Raw genomic sequence first — 21,131 nt, 5'->3', positions numbered from 1 at the left:
TTGGGTATTGAACCCAAGACCTCTAGATGTCAATGCAGAGAGTCTCACCACTACACTAGATCACCTTCAAAGCAGTTATTTTGGTTTTGTTTTATTTGACCTTCACTCTAATTCAAAATCTCAAGACTTAAGATATAGTTGGGCATTGAACCCAAGACCTCTGGATGTCAATGCATAGAGTCTGACCACTACACTAGATCACCTTGACACAGTTTTTTTTTTGGTTTTGTTTTATTTGACCTTCACTCTAAGCCAAAATCTCGACTAAAACATAGTTGGCATAGAACCCAAGACCTCTGGATGTGAATGCAGAGAGTCTCACCACTACACTAGATCACAATGATTTGTTTTCATTTTGTTTTATTTGACCTTCACTCTCAGTCAAAATCTCAAGACTAAAAAAACAACCAGGCCTTGAACCCAATACCTTTGGTTGTCTATGCAGGGAGTCCGACCACTACACTAGATCACCTTCACACTGATTTTTTTTCGTTTTGTTTAATTTGACCTTTACTCTAAGCCAAAATCTCAAGACTAAATACATAGTTGGGTATTGAACCCAAGACCTCTAGATGTCAATGCAGAGAGTCTCACCACTACACTAGATCACCTTCAAAGCAGTTATTTTGGTTTTGTTTTATTTGACCTTCACTCTAATTCAAAATCTCAAGACTTAAGATATAGTTGGGCATTGAACCCAAGACCTCTGGATGTCAATGCATAGAGTCTGACCACTACACTAGATCACCTTGACACAGTTTTTTTTTTGGTTTTGTTTTATTTGACCTTCACTCTAAGCCAAAATCTCGACTAAAACATAGTTGGCATAGAACCCAAGACCTCTGGATGTGAATGCAGAGAGTCTCACCACTACACTAGATCACAATGATTTGTTTTCATTTTGTTTTATTTGACCTTCACTCTCAGTCAAAATCTCAAGACTAAAAAAACAACCAGGCCTTGAACCCAATACCTTTGGTTGTCTATGCAGGGAGCCTGACCACTACACTAGATCACCTTCACAGCAAATATTTTGGTTTTGTTTTATTTAACCTTCACTCTAATTCAAAATCTCAAGAGTTAAGACATAGTTGGGCATTGAACCCAAGACCTCTAGATGTCAATGCAGAGAGTCTCACCACTACACTAGATTACATTCACAGTGATTTTTTTTTCGTTTTGTTTTATTTGACCTTCACTTTCAGCCCAAATCTGAAGACTTAAGACATAGTTGGGTATTGAACCCAAGACCTGTGGATGTCAATGCATAGTGCTTGACCACTACACTAGATCACCTTCACACTGATTTTTTTCGTTTTGTTTACTTTTTGACCTTTACTCTAAGCCAAAATCTCAAGACTAAATACATAGTTGGGTATTGAACCCAAGACCTCTGGATGTGCGCGTAATGCTTCAATTCTCACCCTACGCCGGGGATCTGGATCAAATCACACCGGGGGCGCAAGCCAGGGGGGGGTCTCTGTCCTCCCCCCGTAATTTCAAGAGACTGAAGGAGAGGTTTATGCCGTCGTCTTAAAAAGTTGACTCTCCTTTTACTTTACACGTTAATAGTGAGTATAAATAACCTGCAGGTTTAGTAACAACAGCGCCCTCAAACGGCGTTGATGCGTAACAACAAGTATTTAGTTTTTTCATTATCCTTAATATGAGATGTTTAAAGGGAACAAACCAAGTAACTTACTTGCATAAATAAAGTTAAGTCGTTTGTAGCAGAGAAGATGATTTATTTGACTCGTATCTTTATAATAAATTAAAAAGTTCAAGCATTTAAATGCTTTTTGAACATCTTGAGTATATTACGAAAATACTGTGATAATAACACATTTCACATTTAAAAACCATCTTATCCTCACAAAGAAATACGTGTGAATTTCAAAGTTAGTTCTAAATAATCATCTCTTGATTCAATCTTTAATAACCTGTAACCACATTGTCACGTTTGAAAGATGAATGTTTACATTTTTACCGTCTGCTCTCAACACTGTTATCATTGTGCAAATAATAGAGATGATCAACCGTGATAGTAAAGAACATTTGTCTTATAAAAGTGTCAATAAATCTACAAATGTTTATTTTACTTGAAAGCTGCGAATTATTGTTTGAATAGTGGTTGGTTTACTATGAGGAAGAAATGTTTCCACTCTTTGAATGTAAAATGATGGTATTGTATGTGACTTTATTTCAACACATGCATGTTTTTTTTTAATTTCTTCACTTTATTTATGCAAGTTACTTAGTTTGTTCCCTTTAAACCTCTTATATTACGTTGCTTACGTAAAGTAAGTTACTAAAAGGATAATGAAAAACCACGAATGGAAATAATAAAATACTTGTTGTTGCGCATCAATGTTATTTGTAAAGTTGGCTCGATATAGATTCTTCTAGAGTCAAAGAAACATGACGTCACTTCCTTAAAACACGCTTGTTTAATACAACATCACGTGATGACTATTTGTAAGTTACCTTTATCTCACGAATATAATTAGAATACATTCAAACACGTGCAGGTGAGACACATTCTACTGACGCGAAGTTACTGATGAACACTTTTATTCTCGTTAAACTTCATCTGAAGATGTTTAAACATTTAAATAATCCATTGCTCGCCTCGGTTATTCGGTTAATAACCGTGTATGTAAAATATAAACATTTACACCAGAGTGATTCATGTTTAAAATGAACAAATATAAACTGTCAATATCGAGCCAACATTACTTAAGTATCTAAAGTTATGTTTTGATACTTTCCAATACCATCAATTGATCATTTTACATTCAAAAAGTGGAAACATTTCTTCCTCATAGTAAACCAACAGTTGTCTTATAAATGTGTAAATAGAACATCAACAACTATGATACATTCAGACAATGTTGAGTTTCAAGTATAATAAACATTTGTAGATTTAAGACAAATGTTCTTCATTATCACTGTTGGAATCAATAATAGTTGTTGATCATCTCAATTATAACATGTTGATGAGGAGACGGTAAAAAATGTAAACATTCATCTTTAAAATGTGTTTGAGTGAACGAGTCCAACATCTGTTCCTCTCCAACTTCCAGGACCAACTTAAGTATTTAGGTCAGGTAGAACTTTATTGATCCCTCAGGAGGTCTCCTTCAGGAATTAGTTTTTTTCCAATACAACAATTATTCATAAAAAATAAGAAGACAACAAGAACAAAGAGAAAGAACAAGATGATGCAATCTAAGTCTAAAGATAAAGAACATGGATCAAAGACTAACATAGAACAGAACATCATTATACTTTAACTCCACTCTTTCAAGGGAAACTTGTTAAAGCAAACTTATCTATTCAAATTTTATTTGAAGAGTTTATAACATTTTGAAGACATAATGAAGGAACAGGAAGTATAAGTGTCAAAATAATATATTTATCATGAGAAGGTTTGACAGTAATTCAATGTCATCTATTTAAGGTTTAAAGTTAGAACATTTTTTATTTTACTTTTGTTTACTTCGTTGATAGTTTTACCTGTGTGTTCACCTCAACAATAAACTGAACTGGTCCATACAATTTCGTCCAGAAACAATTTCAATCAATATAGTTTTACCTTACCTTACCTTAACTTACATCAACGCCGTGTATAAGAAGGGCCGAAGTCGCCTCCACCTCCTGGGGAGACTGAGGTCCTTCGGAGTGTGCAGACCACTTTTAAGGACCTTCTATGACTCTGTGGTAGCCTCTGCTCTCCACTACGCTGTGGTCTGCTGGGGAGCAGCAGCAGGACCGGGACAGGAAGAGACTGAACAGGCTGGTCACAAGGATCTGTCCTGTCGCTCGCTGGACTCGGTGGAGGAGGTGGGAGAGAGGAGGAGGTGGGAGAGAGGAGGAGGTGGAGGAGGTGGGAGAGAGGAGGAGGTGGAGGAGGTGGGAGAGAGGAGGAGGTGGAGGAGGTGGGAGAGAGGAGGACACTCTCCAGACTATCCTCCATCAGGGACAACACTCTCCACCCACTGCACCTGACCGTGGAGGAGCAGCTCCTTCAGGGGCTCAGGCCCCCCAGTGTAGGAGCGTATAGAAGGTCCTTCATCCCAACTGGTGTCAGGATATTTAACTCTCTACTTTAAATATCCTGATGCTAATCCGTAGTGTGTTTTTCTTCTTGTGTGTTTTATTCTATTTTTTTATTTTATTTTATTTTATTCTATTCTATTTTATTTTGTTAATAGTGTTAAATTTCTAATTTTGTAAATAATTTGTATATTTTTAAGATCGTTTTAATTTTATTTTGTATTATCTCTTTTATTATTCTTTTTTCCTTGCACTTTATTTTTTTAAACTGCGCTGTTGTAAAAGTGTGTTTCCCCTCTGGATGAATAAAGAGTTTCTATTCTATTCTATTCTATTTCACGTTAAAAAAAAACAGCCTTAAATCTGTCCAACAGTTTTTAAATGATGAGAAATAAAAACACTAAATAGTAACATATTAGTTGATACAGTATTATGTTTTCATTTATAACAGACCTGAGTCTGTCTAAAGCACATGAACAAAAGAAAACGATGAGACGCGTGTTGTTCAGATGCTTCAGCTGCTCAGAGACACATGTGTGCATCACTCCTGCATTTGTATTAAAAAACCTGCTTGTCACTCCTAGGTGAGCCATGTTTTGGTTATATTTCTGTGTATAAATGAACGTTGTATCGAAGCAACCATTTGCTTTTCTCTGTGTGTGAAACTTGTAGAATTGCTTTGTAACTTTGTCTGTTCATGCAGGTTTAATCTTTCTTAACAGTACTTTATATTATACTGTTTAATTTTGTTATGAAAGTGAGTTGAACTTTATACTTTGTTAAATCAAAGACACGCGTGTGTCATCACTCCTGCATTTGTATCAAAAACCCTCGCTTGACACTCCGTAAAGACGGAGAACGAGTCCAACATCTGTTCCACTCCAACTTCCAGGACCAACTTAAGTATTTAGGTTATTTAGAACTTTATTGATCCCTCAGGAGGTCTCCTTCGGGAATTAGTGATTTTCCAATTCCAATAAAACAATTATTCATGACAAATAAAGACAACAAGAACAAAGAGAAATAAAGAGAAAGAACAAGATGATGCAATCTAAGTCTAAAGATAAAGAACATGGATCAAAGGATACAAAGATTAACATAGAATAGAACATCATTATACTTTAACTCCACTCCTCAACTCCTGTCTGGTGTGTCTGGCCTCCTACTGTCAGGAACATCTTCAGCCTCATCGAGAATCTCCGGCCTTCAGGAGACACAAGCTGGTCCAGCCGTCCAAGCAGCTCCAGGAGATGATCTGCTCTGAACACAAGGAGGAGAAGAAGATGTTCTGTCGTTCTGATCAGAAGCTCATCTGTCCTGTCTGTGCTGTGGACCAACACAAAGATCATGACATCGTCTCGGCCGCAGCAGAGAGGAGGGAGAGAGAGAAAGACGTGGATCAGAGTCGAGGAAGGATCCAGCAGAAGATCCGGAAGAGAAAAAATGAAGTGGAGCTGCTCCAGCAGGAGAAGAAATACATCAGAATCTCTGCTGATCAAGTAGTGAAGAGCAGTCAGGAGACCCTCCGCCAGATGATCCAGATCCTCCAGAGAACATACTCTGATGTGGAACAGCAGGTCAGATCTCTGCTGGAGACTGAAGCTGCTCGAGTCCGAGGACTTCAGGAGCAGGAGATTTCTGAGCTGAAGAAGAAAGATGCTAAGATGCAGCTCTCACTCTCAGAGGTCAGTGAAGACACGACCTCCTCCATGACCCTTGAGCAAACTCACCGCCGCTTTGAGGAAGTGACAGTAGACCTTCTGAGAGACACGTGGACCAACATCTCACTGATGATCCATCCAGAGAGAGAGCAGTTCCTCACACACTCACAGGACTTCACTCTGGATCCAAACACTGCACAGTCATGGTTGATGTTGTCTGAAGGAAACAAGAAAGTGACAAACATGTGGAAACATCAGCCTCGTCCTGATCATCCAGACAGATTCAATATGTATCCTCAGGTCTTGAGTCAAGAGTCTCTGACTGGACGTTGTTACTGGGAGGTGAAGATAAGAGAAGATAGTGATGTAGCAGTTTCATACAAGAACATCAGCAGATCTGGAAATGAAAGTGGATTTGGATATAATGACAAATCCTGGAGTTTATGTTGTTACAACTCAGGTTGTTCATTTCTACACAACAGCATCAAGACTTCCATCTCCAGAGTCAGACCCTCCACAGTGGGGGTCTACCTGGATCACTCTGCAGGTCTTCTGTCCTTCTACAGCGTCTCTGAGACCATGACTCTCCTCCGCACAGTCCAGACCAGGTTCACTGAGCCTCTTCATGCTGGAGTCAGGGTTTGGTCCTCGTGTGAGTTTGTGAAGCTGAAGTAGACGCCAGTAAGATCGTGTCTCCAGGAGTGACATCATCACATGAAGCTTCAATGTTTGGATGAAAGTCTCCGAGAACGTTTGTTGTTTGTGCTGCAGTGAAGACACAGTGACGTCATGTGACTCGACTTGATCAGATTCTCTGGGATTTGATTCTCACTCACGATGACGAGTCTTCTTTAAATCTTCTCCACTGAACACGTTCATGATGGATCTGGTGTTTCTCCTTCTTTGACGAGTCAAACCTGTCAATCCTGAGGAGATAACTTTGACCTTTGAACTGATCACGTTCAATCTTGTTGATGACAAATAATTACTTACTTACACAAAAACCTTTGCAGAAACATGTAACAAATATGTTTTATTGTAAATGATGTTCGTCAAACTCTTTTTATTTCTATTTTAATTTCGTTTTGAGTATCAATTACTTTATGTTTCAGACGTTCGGGCTCTGTTTTCTTTTCAATTGACATATTTTGTTACTGTTTAATTCAAAATGTTTAGCATGAAAAATGATTTCTGGTGTTTGTTTTTATCAGTTTATGAATAAACACGAATGAAAATAATGAAATATTTCCTTGTTGTTACGCATCACTGTCGTTTGAGGGCGCTGTGGTTACTACAGGTCTCGGAGCCGCATTTAAATGAGAAGCGAACAAGAAAGTTGTTCATAGAAACACAAACATTGATTTAAGTTGAATACAATGTTTTTTTTTAAACTAATAATTTCAGAAAAATGAACATTTTTGTTCCCTTTAAATCCTTCAAAGTGTTTCAATACATTATTTAAAAGATCAATTAAACGAGGAAGTTTCAGAGGATTCACAATGAACGTGCGCGCGCATGTGTGCGCGTGAGAATCAAGGAGAAAGTGACAAACATGGAAGAACTTCAGTCTCTTCCTCGTTTTAGTTTAAGTTTTCCTAAAGCATAGACTCCAGTCAACCCTGTGAGAAGTTGCAAGTTCAACTCCCATCCTTGTCTTTATTATTTGAAAGATTAACGTTGAAGTTTCAGCGGATTCTCAATGGACGAGTTATGTTTTCTTAGATCCACCAGAGGGCGCTCTAAGAAGAAGAAATCCCACCCGGATGTCCACCTGCGCCGTCACAGTCACGTGACCAAACTAGCTGATGCTCCAGCTTGAACAACATTGAAGATGAAAACTTCCAGCATGCTCATGACCCTGGCTTACTGGGACATCTGCGGGTGAGAACGTTGACTTTCTACACAACTACAGCAGCTGAGAACCATGTTGTGACTTAAACTCATATTAATGACGAAACTAGCGTTTATTAAAAGTTGTTGAACTTTTATATTCATAAACTTTTGTCCTGAAGTTTGTTTGTAAATAAAACAATAGAACTGAGTCTTTCTCGTTCATGCATGTGTTGAATTAAAGTCACTTTCAGTGAAACTGTAGTCGTTGCTAATGCTAATGCTAAGACGAACACCTGACGCTAATGAGGTCAAAGGTCAGAAGCACATTATCCACGCATGTGCAGAAGGTCAAATATTGTAAGGGAGAAGTTTATTCATTATTTAAGGTTTAAAGTTAGAAATATGTTTCAAAGGTTTTACTTTTACGTTTGTTCACTTTATTTATCGCATTTAAATGTTTTTTAATCTGGTCTTAAATGTGTCAAAAAGCTTTTTAAAGGATGAGAAAGAAAAATCACTGTGTACTTGAAAATATGTTCATTTCTCACATTTATTTTTTAAAGATTGAAACAAGATGAATATTGGTTTATAGAGAATGAAATGTTTATTTATAAAAGGCCTGAACAAGGAGCCACATGAACAAAAAAGATTAAGAAGAAATAAATGTTTTAAATGTAGACTTGATATTTGCTGAGGATAAAGATAAGTTTTATAAGAAGTTCAGTATTTGTATCTTGGTGTCGATAGTATGATAATAAGGGACTGATCAGCCTTTTATGAACAACAACGTTATGAAGATGTTTAGAGCAACTAATCGTCTTCTCTGCTACACATAAAGTAGGTTTTGCAAATAAACGTGAATCAAATGATCATATATTACAACAATAAAACTGATGTAAACAAATCCAATAAACTGAATAAGTTTTGTAGCGATCCTGTAATTTGGATCATTTGATCCATTAAACATGACTTGTAACATGTAACATAAGTTAAAGTGTTTAACATTGTTGCGACCTAAACTAAACTTGTGTCATTAAACTCACTGTTTATTGAATTAAAGCAGATTCTAGTGATGACAGGTGTCGTCTAAATCTTCCCCGTTTTTTATTTTGTTTTTATTTTGTTTCAATTAATTAATTTCAATGTAAAGTGAATATTTATTGTCTTATAAATATTTTTATATTATACTTTCGAAATTACTAATACATCGGTCGAATGATTATTATTGTAATACAAAATAATTTGATGTAACAAATATGAGCATTTTTTTAAATCAATGAAAAGATGTTGAAACTATTGAAATACTTCCTTGTTGTTACGTGTCAATGCCGTTTGAGGGCGCTGTTGTTACTAAAGGCCTCGGAGCATAATTTAAATGAAAAGCGAACAATAAACTCTAGAAACACATGGGCTGTGTCTCAAATCGCATACTAATCTTAGTATGCTAGAAGTTAGTATGCATCAGTTTAGTGTACTTACTAACTAGTACGCAAATTCTCCACAGATAGTATGTCTCAAATCAAACTCTGCTGCTACACACTAACCGGAAATCACATGACGGCTTCTTCTTCTACTTTTATTTAATGATGTTTCAACCAGCTGTAGGAACACTAGCGACACCTGCTGGCAGCACGTTTTGCAAGTTTGGGGGAAAAAAAAAAGAAAAAATATGAGAATCGAAATATTAAGGTAAGGTAAAAGGTAAAACTTTATTGATCCCTCAGGATCGATATTCGCGAGATATTTAAGCTGGTATCAGCACCGAAGAAGTGTCATCCTTCTAATGCTGCTGAAAATGCACCTTTAAGTATATGAATATATATGCATTTATATATGACGTAACTTCCGTTTAAAACGTCATCAAGATGGCGGACGCATACTAAGAATTGAGACGCACTAACACACTAAGAATACTAACTTTTAATTCAATTTCAATTAAATTTTATTTAAAGTGTCTTATCTATATAAATAGAGATTATTATTATTATTATTATTATTATCATCATAAAAAAAGTTATCTCAAGACACTATACAGTTGAAATAAGACTACAGTTGATTAAGGAAAAATAGATCCAGCAATTCAACAAAGAGCAAGAAGCAAAACACTGTACAGTGAGCTGTACGGTGAACTATGGCGAGGAAAAACTTCCTTTTAGAAGCAGAAACCTTGAGTGGAACCAGACTCATTGTTGACGGCCTGCCGCTTTGACCGGCTGGGAGGAAGGATGGGGGGGTAGACAGATGGATAAGGAGAGGAGTGAGGGAAATTATAGTGAGAGAAAAAAAAGAGGAGAGTGTAGAAGAGTCCATGGAGGTGCTGGAGAGAACTCGGGATCTGATGACGTGGTGAAGATCCTGGATCAGCAGCAGCTCTGGAGGTGGAGCCCTGGGGCTCTGGGAGAGAAATAAAAAGGTGTTTAAACTGCACAGGTTTTATTACGCTAGTATGCGATTTGAGACACAGCAACAGACTTTGGTTTAAGTTGAACACAAAATGTTTTTGGTCCATATTTTTTGTTTCCCTCGTTTAAGTAAATATCTTGTTTTTTGAGGACAAAACTAGGATAACATGGTAACAGACATATTAAAGTTGTGTTTAGTGTCTTAGAAACATCTGAATGTATTGAGACTTCACTTATTAGATTCTGTTGTTGTTGTTGTTGTGTAAACTGTAGTTTCATTGATTGTTCTTCTCTTTAGTCTCCAGCTGGCTCAGCTCGTCCGCCCCCTGCTGGAGTTCACTGGTACTGGGTACGAAGAGAAGAAGTCCAACTGTGGAGAAGATTGTTGAACATATGTGACGGAGATTGAACCTTCAAGGTCATCATGAGATCCATCGCTTGCTAACACCACGTGTGAGTGTCTTCAGTCGTCCATGAACTCTGGTTTGGTCCTAATGTCTCTTCTCTGAACAGGTGGTGAGACTGAAGAGAAGGTGTGCGAGGACATGATGGAGAAGCAGGTGATGGACTTGAGGAACATCTAGGTGAGGATGAGCTCCTGTGACTGTTGTATTTTTGTGACATCCTATGTTCTCCACCCAGGACCTGCTGCATGGAGAACCTGAGGAGTCTTCATGCTTTTCTTCAACTTCCTGGGCGACAGGAAGTGGTTGGATGAAGATCAAGTGAGGAACACTTGATCTTCATCCAACCACTTCCTGTTGGGGAGGAGGGGCCATAGTGGGGTCCGCAGAGGGGGGAGGAGAGACCAATTTTTGATGTCATAGTTTGAGATTTTTCCATATGCAAAATAAAAGTATAACCCCTCCTTTTGCTCTCTTGATGTTTCGGGGGAGGACACGGCCCTACTACCCCGGATTCGCGCCCGGTCTGGTTTGCTCCAGCTCCCAGAGTGAAGGGTGGGATTCGAACCCTGAGCTTGTGAGGCTCAGAGAACCGCCAGTCGGTTGATCTCACCACTACACTAGATCACCTTCACAGCAAATATTTTCGTTTTGTTTTATTTAACCTTCACTCTCAGTCAAAATCTCAAAACTAACATAGCAGCTGGGGCTTGAACCCATGACCTCTGGTTGTACTTGCAGAGAGTCCTACCACTACACTAGATCACCTTCACAGCAAATATTTTGGTTTTGTTTTATTTAACCTTCACTCTCAGTCAAAATCTGAAGACTAAAAATACAACCAGGCCTTGAACCCAAGACCTTTGGTTGTCTATGCAGGGAGTCTGACCACTAGACTAGATCACCTTCAGAGCAAATATTTTGGTTTTGTTCTATTTGACCTTCACCCGCAGTCAAAATCTCAAAATTAAGGTAGCAGCTGGGGCTTGAACCCATGACCTCTGGTTGTTCTTGCAGAGAGTCCGACCACTACACTAGATCACCTTCACAGCAAATATTTTGGTTTTGTTCTATTTGACCTTCACTCTCAGTCAAACTCTCAAAACTAAGCTAGCAGTTGGGTCTTGAACCCATGACCTCTGGTTGTTCATGGAGAGAGTCCACCCTCTAGACTAGATCATCTTCATGCTTTGTTTTTTGGTTTTGTTTTATTTGACCTTCACTCTCAGTCAAAATCTCAAAACTAAAGTAACAGCTGAGTCTTGAACCCATAAGCTCTGGATGTTAATGCAGAGAGTCCGACCACTAGACTAGATCACCTTCACTCTTTATTTGTTATGGTTTTGCTCTATTTGACCTTCACTCTCAGTCAAAATCTCAAAACTAAGCTAGCAGTTGGGTCTTGAACCCATGGTCTCTGGTTGTTCATGGAGAGAGTCCAACCACTAGAGTAGATCACCTTCACACTTTGTTTTTTGTTTTTGTTTTATTTCACGTGACTAAGGAAGGGCCTCCATATATATGTTACTACACTCATTAGTTTTTTACATTTCTTTTTGAAATCGGGATTTGAACCATTACCGTTTGGAACAAGGGCTGATTGATCACACCAATACATCAGATCACCTTCACAGCAAATGTTTTGGTTTTGTTTTATTTGACCTTCACTCTTGGTCAAAAATCTCAAGACTTAAAGTAAGACGCTGCACCTTTAACTTCCCTTTCACTTGATCGTTGGTTGATCCAAAGAATGAAAACTTCTGTTTGAAAGATTTTAGCTCAACCTTCGTGGTCCAGTGGTTCAAGTTCTAGTACTTTTTTAAGATTCCTGAGCTCTTATGACCTGGGTTCAAGTCCACTGCTCTCCTTTACCTTCAAAAACACAACTAGGACCTGAGTGACTGTTCTCTCGTGTCCCTGCAGGGGGCGACACAACCTCAACAAGTTTATACATTCATTATTTGTCTTTCTTCGTCTTCTTGTATCTCAGTTGGACAAATGTTTCCATCCAGCTCCAAGTTCACTGCATTTCTGAAGGTTCCTGGTTCTTTATCCAACCTTCCAATTTATTATTTTATCACTTATATCCAAACTAAGGCAAGTAAAAAACAAGAGTCTCAGTTGGAGAAGGTTTGGTGAAATTATAACCCAAGAGAGTAATAGCTCACTCAGATAATCATGTATCAACAAGCAGACCCAGAGGTGTTGGGTTCAAGACCCAGCTTTCTGCTAACATCTTAACTCAAATTCACAAAAGTGAAGGTCAAATAAAACAAAACGAAAATTTTTGGTGTGAAGTTGTTCTAGTGTAGTGGTAGGATTCTTGGCATTGACATCTACAGGTCTTGGGTTCAACACCCAGCAGGTCCTTTTGTCATGAGATTTTAACTCAGATTTATAAAAGTAAAATAAAACAAAACGAAAAATAGATTGTGTGAAGCTGATCTAGTGTAGTGGTTGAACTCTCTGCATAGATATCCAGAGGTCTTGGGTTCAACACCCAGATGTTTCTTTTGTCATGAGATTTTTAACTCAGATTTACAAGAATAAAGGTCAAATAAAACAAAACGAAAACATTTGAGTGTGAAGCTGATATAGTGTAGTGGTTGAACTCTCTGCATGGACATCCACAGGTCTCGGGTTCAAGACCCAGCACTTCCTTCAGCTCCAAGATTTTAACTCAGATTTACAAGAGTGAAGGTCAAATAAAACAAAACGAAAATATTTGCTGTGAAGGTGATCTAGTGTAGTGGTGAGATCAACCGACTGGCGGTTCTCTGAGCCTCACAAGCTCAGGGTTCGAATCCCACCCTTCACTCTGGGAGCTGGAGCAAACCAGACCGGGCGCGAATCCGGGGTAGTAGGGCCGTGTCCTCCCCCGAAACATCAAGAGAGCAAAAGGAGGGGTTATACTTTTATTTTGCATATGGAAAATCTCAAACTATGACGTCAAAAATTGGTCTCTCCTCCCCCCTCTGCGGACCCCACTATGGCCCCTCCTCCCCAACAGGAAGTGGTTGGATGAAGATCAAGTGAGGAACACTTGATCTTCATCCAACCACTTCCTGTCACCCAGGAAGTTGAAGAAAAGTGTGAAGACTCCTCAGGTTCTCGGTGCAGCAGCTTCAGATGCTCCTTTGGTGGAGAACAGAGGACGTCACAGGTCAAATACAACAGTCACAGAAGCTCATCCTCACCCAGATGTTCCTGAAGTCCATCACCTGCTTCTCCATCATGTCCTCGCTCACCTTCACCTGTCCAGGAAGGAGACATTAGGACCAAACCAGAGTTGATGTACGACTGAAGACACTCACAGGTGGTGTTAGCGAGCCATGATCTTCAGGTGTGGATCTCATGACCTTCATGTGTGGATCTCATGACCTTCAAGTGTGGATCAGCAACAGAGAAGTTCATCTGATCTCGACTCAATATCTTCGTCGTCAGCAGATCTTGAGGAAGTTCAGCTAAAAGAAGAAAAGTTAGTCGACCTTGAAACTTCGATGTCACATGATCAACGATGGAATAAATGGTTTCAAAGAACATTGAAGGTTGAGAATGATGGAGGAAAATACTTCAGTACATGATTCAAAGTATTTTCATCATCACATGATTCAACGACAACTTTCATCTTCACAAGATATTATCAACTTTAACATGTTTGTTACCTTTGATCATATTAATCATCACAGTTCAAACTAACTATTCATAAATATATTCACTTAAACAAGTTCAATCATTTAACATCATTTCAAAGACGTTGATACTTGAGATGATTTATGTCACAATAATCGTCATACTTTACATCCCTTTATTTATTCTTTAACAGTGTTTGTTGTATTTAGTTCTGTTGCTTTTCACTGATGTCGACAGTTGTTTATGTTCTTCACTATTAACCTGTTGTTTTTAAATTAGCATTTGCATAAATATGAATATTCATACCACTTTAACAGTTTAAAAAAATCAGTGGCTTAAAATGTGATACTTAAATCAAGTAAACTTAAGTTATTTATTTAGCAAGTGTTACATAAAGTGTTGTGAAAGGGTTTAAAAATGTTGATTTTCTAAAGTAAGTAAAGATATCATGTTTAAAAAAAGAATCTTGTATACTATACTTTTATTTTCGATGGAGGTCCAGTGAGGGACACTTGGTTCTCATCGTCCAGGAAGTTGAAGAAAGCATGAAGACTCCTCAGGTTCTCAGTGTAGCTTCAGACGCTCCTGTGGTGCAGAACAGAGGAGGTCACAGATCAAAGGTCAAATATAACAGTCAGAGCAGCGGATCCTCACCAAGAAGTTCCCGAAGTCCATGACCTGCTTCTCCATCATGTCCTCGCTCACCTTCTCCTGTCCAGGAAGGAGACATTAGGACCAAACCAGAGTCGATGGACGACTGAAGACACTCAAAAAAGATTTTACCTGATTTTCTGAGACTCCGGTGTTTGTCTTATGTTCATCTTTTAAAGAATACATTTTAACTGTGTATATAATAATAAATTGTTTGATTGTTAAAGTTCTTTGTGACCTAGAAATAAAAATTACTTACTAAAAAGCGCTATATAAATACAAATTACTTACTTATAGAATATTCCTTCTTAGCATTAGCTTTAGCAACGACTACAGTTTCACTGACAGTTTAATTCAACACATGAACGAGAAAGACTCAGTTCTATTGTTTTATTTACAAACAAACTTCGGGACAAAAGTTAATGAATATAAAAGTTCAACAAAATAGAATCACGACTTTTAATAAACGCTAGTTTCGTCACTAATACGAGTTTAAGTCACAACATGGTTCAGCTGTTGTAGAAAGTCAAGGTTCTCACCCGCGGATGTCCCAGTTAGCCAGGGTCATGAGCATGTTGTTGAAGCGTGTGTCACACTAACAACAGTCCCCCGTAAACATACAACCCGGAACGAACCTTATATTGTTAAAGAACGAGGATAAACTAAAGTTATTTATTTAAGTAAACAATGTAAATATTTCGCCGCATTATCAGGTAATTGTGTCGTTATATTAAAAAATGTTGGAAATTATCTTTTTATCCAAGTGCCAATTAAAAACTCTGAGGCCGTGGTTCTCACCCATGATTTATTTTTCAAGTGTTGCTTCGACAACAGAAGCTAGAAAATCATTTACGACTATTTTGTTTTAAGGAAACTTTCATCACAGATTCAACTACGAAATCACTAGAGAATGAGTCGAAGTAACAAAATTAATCGACACTATTTCTTGTTTCCCCACTTGGCCATCTTGTTGTTGACGGGGGTTTTCATGAACCTGTCGGACTTCATGTAGGCCGAGATCTTCTCCAGAGCCTGACACAGAGGATCAGAACGTCTTGAACGTGTCAGATCCATGATGTTTGATGGATCTTCTTTACGACGAACTCACCTCGAAGCGGTCCAGAAGGTCTCGGAGGTTCTTGAAGTCGCCCAGACACGCCGGGTCCAACATCCTGTGTTGGTCCAGCAGCTCGTACATGATGAAGTCCACGAAGGTGATCTGAGGGACACAGACGTTTGTGAGGAGCCTTATTAAAACATCTAGTTTCCATGAGTGACAGCTCTCAGATGACCCTGTCAGCAGGGAGGGTCAAAGGTCTTGGGTTCAAGAGTGAAATATTTAAATGATGCTCCCGACTCTCTCTCTCCTCACTTTATCTCCAGCGAACCACTTCCTGTCGCCCAGGAACTTGGAGAAAAGTGTGAGGACTCCCTGCAGGTTCTCCATGTAGCCGGGCTTCAGACGGTCCTGTGGTGGAGAAGAGATGATGTCACAGCGCTCCGGGTCAAAGGTCAAATACAACCGAGACTCACAAAGTCCGAGTAGCAGATCCTCACAAAGCCGTTCCTGAAGTCCATGGCCTGGTTCTCCATCATGTCCACGCGCACCTTCTCCTCCTCAGTCTCACCACCTGCTCAGAAGGAGACGTCAGGACCGAACCAGAGTCGACGGACGACTGAAGACACTCACACATGTTGTGTTTGCGAGCGATGTGTCTCATGATGGCGTTGCTCTGGGTGACCTTGGTGTCTCCGTCGATCAGGTACGGCAGCTGCTCGGAGGGAGAAGGTTGGAGAACATGTTCTGAGACTCATCTGAAGGTCCACTCACGTTGGGGAAGTCCAGTCCGAGCTTGTTCTTCTCGTCCAGCCAGCAGCTCTTGTCGAAGTTCGGGGCTGGAAAGTTAAAGACATGAGACGAGGATTCAACTCTTCAAGGAAGGACAACTCCAGGTCTGACCTTCTCCACAGCTGAACTTCTTGTCCTCGTACTTGGTTCCTGTGAACTCCAGCAGCAGGCGGGCGGGCTGAACCAGCTGGAGAGAAGAAATACTTGTTACGTGTTTTCATTTTTCTTCCAGACCATGAAAAATATATATTTACACATACATATATATATATATATATATATATATATATATATATATATATTTCCTCTCTCTTTGCGCTTGATGGATCTACTGACTCTTTCAAGAAACATCTTTTTTTCGTTCAGGCTTTTCCTTGATTCTCTGAGACTCCTGTGTTGTTCTCAGTTTTATCTTGATCTTTAAAGTATATACTTTATTGAATATTGTTTTGATTGTTTAAGCGCTTTGTGACCCTGGTCTGGAAAAGCGCTATATAAATATAAGTTACTTACATATATTTTTCATCTTTAATAAAACAAAAACAAGATTTAAATAAATAAATAGCCCAAGCATGAAGACAGAACGTTTAATATAAATAACATTAATGAATATTTACTGCTGAGTGTTTTTTCTTTCTAATTATTTAAAGACTTTTTTTAAACAGATTTAAGCTCGGATTTGTTTTAATGTAAAAGCTGAACCTCTTCAGAATTATTTGTTTCGGTTATTGTTCGTTAAGAGTTTAACCGGAAGTCTCAACTCGACACATTAAAAACAAATTAATATAACATTTAATTATTTACAAAGTGCAGAAAGTGTGTAAAAATGAATTAGTGGACGATTAAAGTAAGTTTTATTCCAATAAAAATCACTGCATAAATGTCCCTGAAAAGACAATATTTCACATCATTTAACTTCTGCGAGAACAACGTGCTTTGACCCCGTCAGTGGTCACGTGACCCTCTTAGCTTTAGCTTTAGCATCGACTCATTAAAACTCATGAAAACAACTTTAATTCAACACGTGCGTGACAAACACAGACGCGTCTGTTGTTCTGCTTCACAGACGCTCCTCGGAAACATCGATGAACAGAAACGAGAGACAAACGTGCAGAAAACAAGCTGCTCACCCCGCGGATGTCCCAGTAAGCCAGGGTGATAGACATGATGGATGGCGCTTCTTCAGAGCTTCAGAGCGGCACAGGTGAGCAGGAGCTGCACAGGTGTCAGGTGTGTGAGCTGGAGTTACAGCGAGGAGAGGGAGAGGTGGTTTTATCACGCGCGTGTGACGGCGGAGGTGGGCGGAGTCAGGCGGGCGGGAACTAAACCTCATTGTTTGACGTCACAGGAGGTTGAACATGAATGAACTTGTGTTTCTATCATCCATCAAACTGACGGGATCTTTTGTCAGCCATGACTCTGCACAATTCTTTATGTAGCTTCACCTTAAAGGTTCAAATGATGATGTTTTTTAAAACACATTATTATTGTTCATCATCCGGTGCAAAGAAACAAAATCTCTCGAACATAAACTTTAATCTTTATTGACACATAAATAATATTCCAACGACAAACGAGGAGGAAGTTATTTGGCACCAGACGAGGAACAGAGAACGGATCATGTTCAGGTTCTTCAGGTGAAGGTTCATGCAACACAAGACTGGGAGACAAGATCACGAAGATGGACTCGATATCGTCAGCAGCTGAAAGAAGGGGTTCGAGTCTCATGACTTGTTGAAAGAAGAGATTCGTGCAGGAAACACATGATGACATTGAATCTGCTCTGAACAGACGGTGAAGCATCTTCAGTCCTGATGATTGTTTCTGACACGAACACAGACACTAAATCAAAGTCAATCATGAATAAATTAAGGAGATATGGATCAGAACAGGAACATAAACGGATCTTCTGGTCACTTCATGCACAAGCTCTCCTCCTCGATGGCGTCCAGCTCGTCCGTGCGGATGGCCTGCGTGATCAGACTCAGCTCCTCGCACATGGTCTCGTAACGATACGCCACACGGATGTCGGGGACGTTGGTGCGTCGGATGTCGTTGCTCTCGCGACCTTCTTTGTTGTAGCTCGGGCCGAGCCAGTAGCTCTTCACCTGCTCCAGAGGAACGTGTCAGAGATCCTGCAGGAGGAGGAGCGGGTGTGAAGGGTTACCTGGTGGGAGAAGCCGCTCATCAGGACGCTGTTCCTGGAGAGTTCACACATGTCGCAGGAGCTCGGTTGATCTCACCACTAGACTAGATCACCTTCACAGCAAATATTTTGGTTTTGTTTTATTTAACCTTCACTCTCAGTCAAACTCTGAAGACTAAAAATACAACCAGGCCTTGAACCCAAGACCTTTGGTTGTCTATGCAGGGAGCCTGACCACTACACTAGATCACCTTCACAGCAAATATTTTGGTTTTGTTCTATTTGACCTTCACCCGCAGTCAAAATCTCAAAACTAAGGTAGCAGCTGGGGCTTGAACCCATGACCTCTGGTTGTTCTTGCAGAGAGTCCGACCACTAGACTAGATCACCTTCACAGCAAATATTTTGGTTTTGTTTTATTAAACCTTCACTCTCAGTCAAAATCTGAAGACTAAAAATACAACCAGGCCTTGAACCCAAGACCTTTGGTTGTGTATGCAGGGAGTCTGACCACTAGACTAGATCACCTTCACAGCAGTTATTTTGGTTTTGTTTTATTTGACCTTCACTCTAATTCAAAATCTCAAGACTTAAGACATAGTTGGGCATTGAACCCAAGACCTCTGGATGTCAATGCATAGAGTCTGACCACTACACTAGATCACCTTGACACAGTTTTTTTTTGGTTTTGTTTTATTTGACCTTCACTCTAAGCCAAAATCTCGACTAAAACATAGTTGGCATAGAACCCAAGACCTCTGGATGTGAATGCAGAGAGTCTCACCACTACACTAGATCACAATGATTTGTTTTCATTTTGTTTTATTTGACCTTCATTCTCAGTCAAAATCTCAAGACTAAAAAAATAATGAGGCCTTGAACCCAAGACCTTTGGTTGTCTATGCAGGGAGCCTGACCACTACACTAGATCACCTTCACAGCAAATGTTTTGGTTTTGTTCTATTTGACCTTCACCCGCAGTCAAAATCTCAAAACTAAGGTAGCAGCTGGGGCTTGAACCCATGACCTCTGGTTGTTCTTGCAGAGAGTCCGACCACTAGACTAGATCACCTTCACAGCAAATATTTTGGTTTTGTTTTATTAAACCTTCACTCTCAGTCAAAATCTGAAGACTAAAAATACAACCAGGCCTTGAATCCAAGACCTTTGGTTGTCTATGCAGGGAGTCCGACCACTACATTAGATCACCTTCACACTGATTTTTTTCGTTTTGTTTAATTTGACCTTTACTCTAAGCCAAAATCTCAAGACTAAATACATAGTTGGGTATTGAACCCAAGACCTCTAGATGTCAATGCAGAGAGTCTCACCACTACACTAGATCACCTTCAAAGCAGTTATTTTGGTTTTGTTTTATTTGACCTTCACTCTAATTCAAAATCTCAAGACTTAAGATATAGTTGGGCATTGAACCCAAGACCTCTGGATGTCAATGCATAGAGTCTGACCACTACACTAGATCACCTTGACACAGTTATTTTTTGGTTTTGTTTTATTTGACCTTCACTCTAAGCCAAAATCTCGACTAAAACATAGTTGGCATAGAACCCAAGACCTCTGGATGTGAATGCAGAGAGTCTCACCACTACACTAGATCACAATGATTTGTTTTCATTTTGTTTTATTTGACCTTCACTCTCAGTCAAAATCTCAAGACTAAAAAAACAACCAGGCCTTGAACCCAATACCTTTGGTTGTCTATGCAGAGAGTGCGCCAACTACACTAGATCACCTTCAAAGCAGTTATTTTGGTTTTGTTTTATTTGACTTTCACTCTAATTCAAAATCTCAAGAGTTAAGACATAGTTGGGCATTGAACGCAAGACCTCTGGATGTCAATGCATAGAGTCTGACCACTACACTAGATTACATTCACAGTGATTTTTTTTCGTTTTGTTTTATTTGACCTTCACTTTCAGCCCAAATCTGAAGACTTAAGACATAGTTGGGTATTGAACCCAAGACCTCTGGATGTCAATGCATAGTGCTTGACCACTACACTAGATCACCTTCACACTGATTTTTTTCGTTTTGTTTACTTTTTGACCTTTACTCTAAGCCAAAATCTCAAGACTAAATACATAGTTGGGTATTGAACCCAAGACCTCTGGATGTGCGCGTAATGCTTCAATTCTCATCCTACGCCGGGGATTTGAGATGTTTAAAGGGAACAAACCAAGTAACTTACTTGCATAAATAAAGTTAAGTCGTTTATTGCAGAGAAGATGATTTATTTGACTCGTATCTTTATAATAAATTAAAAAGTTCAAGCATTTAAATGCTTTTTGAACATCTTGAGTATATTACGAAAATACTCTGATAATAACACATTTCACATTTAAAAACCATCTTATCCTCACAAAGAAATACGTGTGAATTTCAAAGTTAGTTCTAAATAATCATCTCTTGATTCAATCTTTAATAACCTGTAACCACATTGTCACGTTTGAAAGATGAATGTTTACATTTTTACCG

The 21,131-nt window shown here is 39.1% G+C and overlaps 3 protein-coding genes and 2 long non-coding RNA genes across 5 annotated transcripts; 2 read left to right on the top strand and 3 right to left on the bottom strand.

Moving 5' to 3' along the window:
* The first annotated feature begins 1,408 nt into the window (after positions 1 to 1,408).
* On the top strand, positions 1,409 to 6,394 carry LOC148058846 (tripartite motif-containing protein 16-like). The gene is made up of 2 exons (XM_087781448.1): positions 1,409 to 1,518; positions 5,159 to 6,394. Exons 1-2 carry the CDS (start codon positions 1,409 to 1,411, stop codon positions 6,390 to 6,392), a joined length of 1,344 nt encoding a protein of 447 aa, XP_087637574.1. The 3' UTR covers positions 6,393 to 6,394.
* A 1,094-nt stretch (positions 6,395 to 7,488) lies between these two features.
* On the top strand, positions 7,489 to 10,680 carry LOC148058845 (uncharacterized). The gene is made up of 4 exons (XR_015709415.1): positions 7,489 to 7,598; positions 10,251 to 10,405; positions 10,466 to 10,536; positions 10,595 to 10,680. It is a non-coding gene; the product is annotated as an uncharacterized LOC148058845 (long non-coding RNA).
* A 2,786-nt stretch (positions 10,681 to 13,466) lies between these two features.
* On the bottom strand, positions 13,467 to 14,625 carry LOC148058844 (uncharacterized). The gene is made up of 3 exons (XR_015709445.1): positions 14,469 to 14,625; positions 13,671 to 13,820; positions 13,467 to 13,610 (listed from the first exon to the last, which is right to left on the bottom strand). It is a non-coding gene; the product is annotated as an uncharacterized LOC148058844 (long non-coding RNA).
* Positions 14,626 to 15,431: 806 nt separating this feature from the next.
* LOC148058843 (glutathione S-transferase Mu 3-like) lies at positions 15,432 to 17,777 on the bottom strand. Its single transcript, XM_087781033.1, has 8 exons — positions 17,620 to 17,777; positions 16,601 to 16,676; positions 16,472 to 16,536; positions 16,331 to 16,412; positions 16,174 to 16,271; positions 16,013 to 16,108; positions 15,749 to 15,859; positions 15,432 to 15,672 (listed from the first exon to the last, which is right to left on the bottom strand). Exons 1-8 carry the CDS (start codon positions 17,653 to 17,655, stop codon positions 15,580 to 15,582), a joined length of 657 nt encoding a protein of 218 aa, XP_087637159.1. The 5' UTR covers positions 17,656 to 17,777; the 3' UTR covers positions 15,432 to 15,579.
* A 240-nt stretch (positions 17,778 to 18,017) lies between these two features.
* Positions 18,018 to 18,714, bottom strand: LOC148058842 (AMP deaminase 2-like). Its single transcript, XM_087781760.1, has 2 exons — positions 18,657 to 18,714; positions 18,018 to 18,597 (listed from the first exon to the last, which is right to left on the bottom strand). Exons 1-2 carry the CDS (start codon positions 18,705 to 18,707, stop codon positions 18,403 to 18,405), a joined length of 246 nt encoding a protein of 81 aa, XP_087637886.1. The 5' UTR covers positions 18,708 to 18,714; the 3' UTR covers positions 18,018 to 18,402.
* Between the last annotated feature and the right edge of the window lie 2,417 nt (positions 18,715 to 21,131).

This window comes from Callionymus lyra, chromosome 19, assembly GCF_982586985.1.
Source record: "Callionymus lyra chromosome 19, fCalLyr1.hap1.1, whole genome shotgun sequence".
NCBI classification, from domain to species: Eukaryota; Metazoa; Chordata; class Actinopteri; order Syngnathiformes; family Callionymidae; genus Callionymus; species Callionymus lyra.
The sequence above is the reverse complement of the archived record's forward strand: the minus strand, read 5'-3'. Positions and strand labels throughout refer to the sequence as shown.

Coding starts and splice junctions, on each gene's coding strand:
- LOC148058843 (XM_087781033.1), bottom strand. CDS start 17,655: ATGTCTATCACCCTGGCTTACTGGGACATCCGCGGG. Junction 16,677..17,619: donor CTTACTGGGACATCCGCGGG/GTGAGCAGCTTG, acceptor TCTTCTCTCCAG/CTGGTTCAGCCCGCCCGCCT. Junction 16,413..16,471: donor TCGGACTGGACTTCCCCAAC/GTGAGTGGACCT, acceptor CCCTCCGAGCAG/CTGCCGTACCTGATCGACGG.
- LOC148058846 (XM_087781448.1), top strand. CDS start 1,409: ATGCTTCAATTCTCACCCTACGCCGGGGATCTGGATCAAATCACACCG. Junction 1,519..5,158: donor TTCAAGAGACTGAAGGAGAG/GTTTATGCCGTC, acceptor AGATTAACATAG/AATAGAACATCATTATACTT.
- LOC148058842 (XM_087781760.1), bottom strand. CDS start 18,707: ATGTGTGAACTCTCCAGGAACAGCGTCCTGATGAGCGGCTTCTCCCAC. Junction 18,598..18,656: donor TGAGCGGCTTCTCCCACCAG/GTAACCCTTCAC, acceptor CCTCTGGAGCAG/GTGAAGAGCTACTGGCTCGG.